Source organism: Ailuropoda melanoleuca, chromosome 7 (assembly GCF_002007445.2).
Source record: "Ailuropoda melanoleuca isolate Jingjing chromosome 7, ASM200744v2, whole genome shotgun sequence".
Taxonomy (NCBI): domain Eukaryota; kingdom Metazoa; phylum Chordata; class Mammalia; order Carnivora; family Ursidae; genus Ailuropoda; species Ailuropoda melanoleuca.
Window position 1 is genome coordinate 141,009,709 of NC_048224.1, and position 10,132 is coordinate 141,019,840.

A 10,132-nucleotide genomic window follows, 5' to 3' on the forward strand; every position below is an offset into this window, starting at 1 on the left:
TAGAATCTCTGTTCTAGGCCAGAGCCTTGCTTGGGGCGCTGTTGACATTTGGGGCCAGATGACTCTGTCTTGCGCGCTGCCCTGTGCCTTGTGAGCTGTTTAGCGGCACCCTGGCGCTCAGATGCCAGGAGGCCCCCCAGTCGTGACAGCAGAGATGATTAGATGTCCCCTGTTGAGACTCCCAGGGGCACAGTGGTGGTGTAGACGGGTTCCAGACACCTGTCTGAGGACAGAGTGGTGGGCCAGGCAGCCTTGCAGCTCCAACCCCCCACGCCCCTGAGCTCCGCCCTGCCAGCCCCACTGCCTTTCAGCAAGTGCTGTTTCATGAGCTGGTCGACAGCTGTGGGTCCTTGGAGTTGTTTCTGGTAGTTGAGATTGCAGAGAGAGCATCAGTGTGAGACTCCCCTGTCGCAGCTCAGCTTCCTGGGCCCTGCATTGGTGCCACGGGAGCTGAGGGTGGGGCCTGGGGTGTCGTCGACATGTGCATGCATGCAGCATCACGCAGCCACATGCGCAGACCCAGCACACGCCACAGACCCAACACGTGCACACACACGCACATATACCCAACCACACATACGTGTGCACACACAACCACACACGTGCGTACACGTGCACACAACACAGACCAATACGTGCACACACATGCACAACCACACACGCATGCGCCACACGTGCACAGACGTGTACCACACCCAACATGTGCATGCACACATGCGCCACAGACCCAACACGTGCACACTTGTAACGTGCATATGCATACACGCACAACCACACGTGCGCACAACCATGCACAGACACGCACACACAACCACACACGTGCATACATGCGCACCACACCCAGCATGTGCATACACATGTACACACGACACAGATCCAACACGTGCATACACGTGCAACCCAACCACGCACACACACGTGCATTCATGTGCGCACTAGCACCACAGACCCAGCACGTGCACACGCGTGTACATGCGTATATGCATGCACATGCACAACCACGCACACACACGTGCATTCATGTGCGCACTAGCACCACAGACCCAGCACGTGCACACGCGTGTACATGTGTATATGCACCCACATGCACAACCACGCACACACGTGCATGACACGCACAATCACGATACATGTGCACACAGGCACCCTTACACAGCATGTGCATACACGTGCATATGCACCTCCCACGCACTGCCATCTGGGGAGCCTTGCTTTGGAGGGACCCCTCTCCTTTCCTGGGGCCCCTTTTCCCTAAGCGCCCCCCCCAGAGATCAAGGGGGTCACAAGCACACGGCCTGGAAGAAGGAGCTGCGGTTTTCCAGCTCTTGAGCGCATTGGGGTTTTGTGTGTGATGTAATCACCAACACTGCGGCTGCCAGTGCTGCTCTGTTTCGGTTCTGTGTCGTGGAGAGTGGGCTTAGGTGGGGTGTTGGGTCCGTTGGGGACTCCCCTCCCGGCCTCACTGCCTCGTCTTGCCTCGTCCTGACAGTGACCTGACCAATGGTGCGGACGGCATGCTGGCCACGAGCTCCAGCGGGTCCCAGTACAGCGGATCCCGGGTGGAGACCCCCGTGTCCTACGTCGGGGAGGACGAGGAGGAGGACGACGACTTCAATGAGAACGAGGAGGAGGACTGACGCCCGCCCGCGGCCCGCCCTCGTGGTCTGCGTCGGGAGCACTGGTTTCGGGAGAGACTGCTTCTGCCGTGGGCGTTTGTTTCTTTTTGGCCTCCTCCACGGGAGCCGGCGGTGAGCCGTCGACTGGCCGTGCGGCTCCGATGAGCAGGCGAGGGCTGTGTCCCGCGGGGTCTTGGGGTGAGCTGTGGTGCGCTTCCACGCCGGCGGCGACACAGGGCCTTTCTTCACTGTCTAGGATTTTGTTTTCATTGTCTGTTTCTCATTCAGAGTTCACTTTGCTCCCTCCTTGCTGCGCACGGAAGTGGCGACACTCCATCCACGTCGCAGAGTGAGACGTCGTGTTGCCGCGGCCAGTGCGCCCGAGCGCCGTGTGTCCTCAGCGTGTTGGGAACGGCGCAGCTGCTGGGGGCGTGCGGCCCCCTCCCAATGCCGTCCGTGTCTGGGGGCCCAGCGAGCGGTGGGCTTTGCTCTTCACCGTTTGGCGCCATTGACTGTATCGTGACTTTATTTTCCCTTAAATTATATTGACTGTGTGATTCCATCAAGTTTATATATTTTTTTTCTCTATGTTGCAGCAAATTGCGAAGTTTCTTTGTTTTTGTTTTGTTTGGCTAAAGTTTCCTGCCGTGCTGGTGCAGCCGCGACAGCGGTGGAAGGCTCGGGCGTGTGCTCGTGGACAGTCCGCCTGATTTCTACAGGCGGGCGTGAACTCTTGTGTCGTTGTTTACAGGCCTGCACATCTGTCATCTAAGGACACAGACTGAAGCAAACACCGTCTTTGTTTCGTGAGCATCTTCCTGTAATCTATGATGAAGTTGACATTAAATAGAGAGAATGTTCTAACAGTTTTTTAACTCAAAATTTGTCAATCATTTTTAATAGTTCTTTTTTTATAAAAAGAAAAAGGAATTTCAGGACAGGCAGTGGCCCCTTTTAAAATTTATTCACAAAGAACCATTAACCGCACAGTCGCCGTCAGCTGCCTGTTCTAAACAATAGTCTTTTTATTGAAACACAAATAAACTTTTCTGTAATATTTTATGGAATATAAAGAGACTTTAATTGTTTGACTTGTTTAACTTGGCACTGTTAGTTTTTACTAATAAAACGCGCATGGGCATTTTAAACAAGCCCTGTGTTCCTCTGATTCAGGATTCTTGTCCACAAGTTACTTCTCTTCCGTGTCAGTCTTGCTTCTCGCCGAGCGAGGGGTGGTTGCCAGGCCAGAGGGGGGCCTGGTGGACACGCCAAAGTGCACGTCTCCTCCCGTGCCTGTGATGTGGACATCGGCCCCCGTCTTCCTCCTGAGTCCTTGGAGTTGAGACAGATTCTGGGGGTTTGACCTTCAGGAGTAAGGTCATAAGGTAAGAAAGGACAGCGAAGTGTTGTACGAACGTGCAGAAGACCATAGGCCTCGGAGAGGCATCCCAGGTGCCGTGGAAGAAGTGGCAGCTGGTGTTTTCTTGCCAGTCGTGACTTCCTTCCACTGTCTCAAGGGCAGCAGGACCCAGAGGGTGGGGGGGGGGGGGGGGAATGTGCGGCCAGCGAGTTCTGGTGCTCACTGGCTGCTGCGTGCCCCGTTGAGGTGACGTGCGTGGGGCGGCCGGCTCTTGGGGACATGGGCCATCAGCTCACAGACGCCACCTGTCCTCGGGTGTCTGACAGGTTTCCCACCCTCAGCTGTGTGGGGTCGTGTCGTTCTGTGGCCGGTGACGTTGTGCCTGGTGATTGCGTGGGATTAGGTCACCAGGTCACGTGTCGTGGCTGGTCTGGGGCGGGGTGCTTCAAGAGAGCAGGTTTGTTTGATGAGAATGCTGTCATTCCGGGATTTTGCACAGGGACTGGCGTGAGCCGCCTGCACGTCCCTGGGTGTTGGAGGGCGTGCTTGAGTCTGTGGCTTCCTCTGGGGCTTAGATCCCACCGCATGTGTGACGCCCTCACGCCTCACCTGCTCTCCTCCTGCAGCTCTCCGTGTTCTCAGGGGTGACCCTCCTCCAGCCTCGTCTGAATTTCCCTGACAGGGGATTGAAACTTTAAGAAGAAGATTTTTAAAGAGAAGGTGATTTTTTTGTTATATTTTCCCCTTATCAGAAAAGACATGGTTGTTTTACATAGAATAAGAGTGACTTTAATGTTTTATTTTAGGAATAAAATAAAACAGTTGAGGAACTCCGTTCTTTAAGAGCAAACCTTCAGAATGTCCGTTCTCGTAAGTCATGTTTCTCTGAGAGCGCGCACGCAGGTACCCGGATTTCTCCGACGTTAGAAAAATTAAGGTATAGGGAGGAGCATGAAGTCTGCCCGGAACGATTTTTAGGGTCGCGCTGGCCGGGTAGCTGCTGCCTCAGGGCTACCACGTCAGCCCAGCGTTTTATCATAGCTACAAGTTCGGGGTCGAAGAACAGAAGGATTAGCGAGAGGCCGTTGACTCTACACTAAGTGCTCGGTGCACAGGTGTCTGCCTGCCGTTCCCTGGCTGGCTGCAGAGCGTTGGGAGGCCTGGTGGGGAGCAGCGGGCAGCTGGGCCGCGGTCCGCACGGGCAGGCCGGCTTCCCCTCTCTACTGCTGAATGCGGAGCTTGAACTCCACTTTCCCTTCGTAGGGGTCGTGCGGGTTGTCGAACGTCACGTGCTCTGCCAGGATCTTGCATGCGACGAGGACTTCTGTGTTTCTGGGGATGTTGAGAAGCTTCGCGGCAACCAGAGGGTTGCTGTAGTGGGGCTGGAGCACGTGTGGGCAGATGGGAGGACGAGAGCGTTAGAAACCGCGTGGCAGCTGTCCCGTCAGGCAGCAAGCCTGCCTGCTCGGTCTGCGTGCGGCCTGCAGCGGCCGCGCACAGCTTGCGCTCTCTGCCACGTGCGGGACTGACTCTCCCCGCGTAGGAACGAGGAGAGCCATTCTGGGGTAGGGAGATAACACCAGTGACAAATTCAAGTTCAAAGTGTATTTGATGAAAATTAGTATAAAAATAAAACAGGAGGGGCGCCTGGGTGGCACAGCGGTTAAGCGTCTGCCTTCGGCTCAGGGCGTGATCCCGGTGTTATGGGATCGAGCCCCACATCAGGCTCCTCCGCTATGAGCCTGCTTCTTCCTCTCCCACTCCCCCTGCTTGTGTTCCCTCTCTCGCTGGCTGTCTCTATCTCTGTCAAATAAATAAATAAAATCTTAAAAAAATAAAAAATAAAAAATAAAACAGGAAAAATCAGAGATTTGGAGGACATGCTTTAAAATGGATATATGGTTGTCTAAAAGGATTTGGGAAACTGGGAAAGTGAAAGCATTAGGTTTGGTGTTTGTGTTTTGCACGTGAGCTGTGTGTTTTCAAGTAGGGAAACTCCCAGAGGGCTACACGGTCACCTTTGTTTCATTTGTGTAAGTAAAATGTTGATGGCTTTCCTTTTGCCAGTGATTGCTAGATTTGGGACGATTCTGCGGCTGTCGTCGCGACGCGAGAAGCAAACCTACCTGTGCCTTCTTCCCGTAGTAAGGGAAGTAGTGAGGGCTGAAGGTGCCGTTGGGGGGGTAGTACTGCACCTGCAGGGGCCGGGCGTCCTTGGGCTGGTCCTGGGGGCAGAGAGGGCACTGCCTGAGTGCGGCACGCGCATCTGTGCGTGTCTGCGTGTATCTGCACGTGCGCATTGCCTGGCGGGTAGCTGGAGTTCATCCAAACGCACGAGGACACTCGTGTCTGTTAAAAGCTCCAGGCAGCCCACGCGTGTGGACACACACCGAGACAGAGCCTTGCCCCCCAGCGAGGCGGGCTGTGGGGGATGGGGCGCTGCCGCTAACAGCAGGGAGCCTTGGGTCGAGGCCCCCACCGGGAAAACAAGCGTTAGAAAGTATTTCATGACGACACATTTGGTTTTTTGGTGTTGTGGTCAAAAACTGGTTTTGAGAAAAACGGGAGTAAATAGTGCCAACTCTGAGCAGGTTTTTCCAGATTGCTACCAAACACTTGGAAGTCGTTGGTGATGCGCTGTCCCAGGTGCTGCTTGAAGCAAGTCAGTAACAAAGGTACACCATTTTTCTGGCTAGGTTTCTGTGCCCTGCAGTAATGCTGCTCTGAGTGATGGCTCGTGTGACCGTGGGTCCGGACGGTCGGGCCGGCTGCTGAGGGGCACTTAGGGGAACGCGGCTGTGGTGCGGCCGCGCACTCACCAGGAAGGCGCAGTCCACTCTGGGTGCTGTGCCGTTGCTGGGGAGGAAGTTCACGATCTGGAAGGAAAGGGCGTCCTTGTGGCTCTCCCACCGCGTGCGCGCGTGAGCGGCTTGTCCAAGCTGGGACTCCTGCCGGCACCTCCTTCGGCCACAACCCCGCCCCAGGGTTGTCTTGGCTGCCGGCACGTGGCAGAGCTGGACCGAGGGGCCTGAGCCATGGCTGCCCCTCTCTGGTGCTCCGCAGTGCCCTGGGGTGCCCGCCTGTGCTGCTCCCACGTCACGCTGTCTTTGCCTCCTGGGTCCCAGGCCTTGTGTCTGCCTGCTCGTGCCTGGCGCCCTCCCCACACACCTGCCCTGGTGTGCATGGCTTCCCCCTCCGGGCACCGTTGAGACCCAGTGGGGACCCAGGAGTGTGGGCCATTCACAAATGCGTGGCTTCCCTGGGTCTCTCGGGAAGGAAGCTGAGTGGGGCTGCATGCGTGTTGGCCGGCCCAGAGCAGAGACCCCCAGCCCTCCGTCCTTCCTTGGCTTCCCGTGGCGTGTCCCCCCCACCGCACTCCAAGGCTGGGTGAACCATGCCCTCCTGTGGTGTGCTTGCCCTGGCTTGTTCAGCTTCCCGTGTGCCCGGCAGAGGGTCCCCGGCCCAGATTGAGAACCTCTGCTCGGGATGGGTCCCGGCTGTCCTCGGGGCACCTGTACACAGCCGGGCTGCTGTAAAGCTGTGGTGTGCACACGGCCGCTCTGTGACGTCAGGGCTGCGTCAGCGTGTTCGGGCTGTATTTGGGTGAAGGTCAGCTCCTGAGCCGACGCGACAGGTGCGTGCTGAATGAAGGTGCAGAGTAGGAGGGGCCGCGGCCCTGCCAGCCTGGGCCCCTGTGCAGGGACGCACAGGGTCACGTGAGGGCCGGGCACCCTGGTCCCTCCGGGCCACGGCTCTCTCCACCGGGGCCCTCATGTGGGTCTGGGGTCTGCAGCCCCTCTGCACTCACCCTGTTCATTTTAATGATAAAGCACGGCTTTCCTTCCGCAAAGCCAAAGTTGGGGTCCATCAGGCCTGAGCAGTTTTGCAGCATGTCTGCTGTGAACTTGCAGGAGAACTTGGTGTGGTTTGGGGCCCGGAAGCTTTCCTGGAAGAAGTACTTCTCGGAGGTGCAGTTGATGCTGTCCTCCTGGGACGCTGGCGAGTAGCCTGCCAGGACAGACGCGCCGACCTCCAACCACAGCCACCTGGGGCTGGCGGGAGGGTGGCAAAGCCCACACCCCTCCGTGAAATTGTCTTAGGGAAAAATGGGTGGGAAGCGCGTTACGTCACCTGCCAGGAAGTTGTGGAGTGTGTGCACGAGGTCCACCCAGGTCCTGTTGTCAGAGATGTTGTAGGAAATGTCCAGGCCTTTCTCCCCATAGACATCCGGCCTCAAGGTCACCCCTGGAGAGAGAGCACGACACATCTTAGTCCGTTCCCCCTAAAGTGTTGGTTACGCCCCAGCCACTTGCTGTGGAGATGGTGGGTCACATGAAGAGCTGGCCCAACCCGGCGGCCAAGCGTGGGATGCTGCAGTCCCGGCTGGGCCTGGGTCCTCGAGGGCCCCTGGGTGAGGAGGCTGCGGCCAGGTTCCGCTGCAGAAGCGGCTCAGGAGGGACCCGCCCGTCTGGGAGCCGCACCATCAGCACCAGGCCTGCCCGGCTGCGTGGCCGGAACTGTGTTGCTAGATGAAGCTGTGTTTGAATGCACATTTGAAACTCTTCAGTGGTTTCGGTCAGTCCGAAAGCAACGTGGACAGCGTGTTAATTGTACAACAGGAAAAGATAGCCCATGCTTGGAGTCGGAACAGTTGTGCGCCTAGTGGGCACCCTCACTTCTGTTCACGCGAAGACACACAAACCCGTGTGTGTCATAAATTAGGTAAGTGGGATCCTAGCACTCAGGTCCTACGTGATCTTCCATTTTCCAGTGCCATCACGGTCAAGCGTGTCATCCTCACGCCGACTCACCTCCCGTCCACAAATACCGTCGTGCTTTGCCGTGTGAATGTTCCACAGTTTACGAAGACAGTCCCAGTGGGTGTGACTTACGTGTGTGAGCTAGTCTTCTCTTGTTCCGTGGATGCTGTGGAAGTAACATCTGTACGAGGTTTATAATCAAGACCTCGAGAGGATCTGACCAAGAAGAGAAGTGGGTACCGCTGACAAGGGCCCACTCCGCGCGTGCGCCACAGCCGCTTCCCGTGGTCTCACGGTGTGCTCATCCGCGTCAGTGGCAGCTGTCGCCCTCTCCTGCCTTCCCTGCCCCTTCCACCCACTGGGTTTTGGACCACAGACGTCTTCTCACACATATCCTAAGTCCAAGCCTGATTAAAATAATGGGTGTTGTACACAATTATATTACGGTTGTGCCCTGAGGTTTGTAACGTCCTGTGCTCTGCTGTGAAACTGTGCTGAAAACCCCCACGGCAGACGGTTGGCTCTAAAAATGATACCCAATAAAGCACTTTGGTGTTGTGATCACTGATCAAGGGATTTACCGAAGACCCCAGCAGAAGAGCTGGACCTGCCCGAGGGAAACACGGCCTCCCCAGCTCCAGTGTCTGAGCCCGCCGTCTCTTGGAGACTTGCGTTTTCCTTTCTTCTTCTGGGGAAGTGCAGGAACCGCCGATGGGCATTTCTGGGGTTATTGCTTCCTTAGAACGTGTTAAGGACGTGTGGCTGATAAACGTTCTGAGTCACTGTGCTGGACAGTGTGTCTTCTCCCTTGATCCCTCTGTCCCTCCCTTCACCCCAGCTTCTTCCTGCACTTCCTTATTTGGTTTGTGCACACAGCGGGGGTGAGCGGCCCCCCAGGGCCGAGGAGGTGCGGCCTGTCTCAGGCGTGGAGTCCTGTTGTCTCCAGGGACCCTCTCTCCTCTCGGTGCTGACTCGGAGGGGAGAGGGTGTTCAGCCTTCGATCCGCGCCTCCGCCCTCGAACAGGACGGTAGACGAGCTGCTCAGAGAAAACCGTGTTCTGAAGAACTTGTGGTTATGGACGTGACCCTCCCACAGAGAAGCCTCAGTGCCGAGGGACGTCCAGTGGGAAGCAAAAGCCCCCTCCTTCCCGCAGACGCTCCGTTGCTCGTCTCCCCGCTGACGCGTACATCCTCCCACGTGTCCTCTGTGTTTCAGCATATGAGGTAGGTGAGAGGAAGACGGTCTCTATACCAAATCTGTTTTAATAATTAAAACTAACCCTAAATCACACTATCATCTGGGGCCACCATCCTCAAAAGAAGCCGAGGGGCTGTCCACACCCGGGTGTGCCCCTTCACAACCCTGGGGCCACCAGCGGGACTGGCCCCGATGCGTGGGGTCCTGGCGTCCAGCCGTGAGCCACCGGCCCCGTTACCTGGTGACTTTAGCTGGTCTTGGTAGTCGGGTGTGTAGGGGTCGAGCGTGCACATCAGCGTGTAAATGCACAGGGCGAAGATTCCAGTCATCACCACATAGAAACCCACATAGTAGAGGCTGATCCACACTGTGGGGAGAGGCAGGGGAGAGGCGGCCGACCTGTGGGACCCAGTGTTTTGCAACCATCACTTGTCTCATGTTCCAGAATGTTCTCATCACCCAAGAGATGCTCTGTACCCCTTAACTTAAAAGTCCTTAAAAATCCTAATTTTGGGGAACATAGCTTAAAAAATGCTCTTCTCAAATCTAAAGCTGAACCTTTGGGGCTGCCCCTCAGATGTTCCCACTTTGTAGGCGTCTGCTGGCAATGGGGATTAGAGGCTTTTGGGGTCATCTGGTGAGGGAGGTGCAGCCTGGCCAGAAGCCCTGGCAGGATCTGGGTCCTGGGGGCCTGGACTGCTGGTGGCTGGTCTGTGCGTGTCCTTCGAGCAGCCCATCCCTGCCTCCCCCACCCCCGGGGGCACGTACCCCAGCGGGACAACGTCCGGCCCAGCATTTGCCCCGTGTCCGGGTTCCAGCAGTAGCGTTGGAACTCCTCCATCCGCTGGCTGCACGACTTCTTCTCCTGCAGTGCTGCCATCCTGCGGAACGGTGCTGCCCACACTCAGCCCGAGAGGAGAGAGCTGCTTCTGGGTTTTATAGTCCCCTCCTCTGGAGGGCAAAGGCACTGTGGGGACTGGCTCCAGGCGTCGTTGATCACACCTTGCTATCCAAACACAGTGGCTATCAGATGCCCCTCCTTGCGGGATGCCCTTGGCCACGTCCTTGTCTGTCCTGATACCGACCAAGGAGAAGGACTTTGCCGCAGGGGCAGTTCCTCAGGAGTGCACGGTGAGTGAGGACAGGCCTGGGTCCAACCCTGGCTCTGTGCCCGAGATGGACCTGTTCTGAGCTGATG

General features: G+C 56.8%; 2 protein-coding genes across 2 annotated transcripts in view; one reads left to right on the forward strand and one right to left on the reverse strand.

Annotated features, from left to right (window-relative positions):
* The window catches only part of TFDP1 (transcription factor Dp-1), a 39,815-nt gene extending 37,026 nt beyond the window's left edge, over positions 1–2,789 (forward strand). The window contains exon 11 of the mRNA XM_034665532.1: positions 1,490–2,789. Within this exon, the coding sequence (XP_034521423.1) occupies positions 1,490–1,637 (148 nt within the window). The 3' untranslated portion in view covers positions 1,638–2,789. The remainder of the gene's footprint in view (positions 1–1,489) is intronic.
* A 1,289-nt stretch (positions 2,790–4,078) lies between these two features.
* Positions 4,079–9,824, reverse strand: ATP4B (ATPase H+/K+ transporting subunit beta). Its single transcript, XM_002925954.4, has 7 exons — positions 9,703–9,824; positions 9,173–9,301; positions 7,108–7,221; positions 6,785–6,984; positions 5,796–5,852; positions 5,103–5,201; positions 4,079–4,358 (listed from the first exon to the last, which is right to left on the reverse strand). Exons 1-7 carry the CDS (start codon positions 9,812–9,814, stop codon positions 4,197–4,199), a joined length of 873 nt encoding a protein of 290 aa, XP_002926000.1. The 5' UTR covers positions 9,815–9,824; the 3' UTR covers positions 4,079–4,196.
* Positions 9,825–10,132: the final 308 nt, after the last annotated feature.

Excerpts from the sequence above, each read along its gene's own strand:
- ATP4B (XM_002925954.4), bottom strand. The coding sequence starts at position 9,814 with ATGGCAGCACTGCAGGAGAAGAAGTCGTGCAGCCAGCGGATGGAGGAG. Across the intron at positions 6,985-7,107 it reads ACTCCACAACTTCCTGGCAG|GCTACTCGCCAGCGTCCCAG; the intron begins GTGACGTAACGC and ends CTGTCCTGGCAG. Across the intron at positions 5,853-6,784 it reads TTATCATTAAAATGAACAGG|ATCGTGAACTTCCTCCCCAG; the intron begins GTGAGTGCAGAG and ends CTTTCCTTCCAG.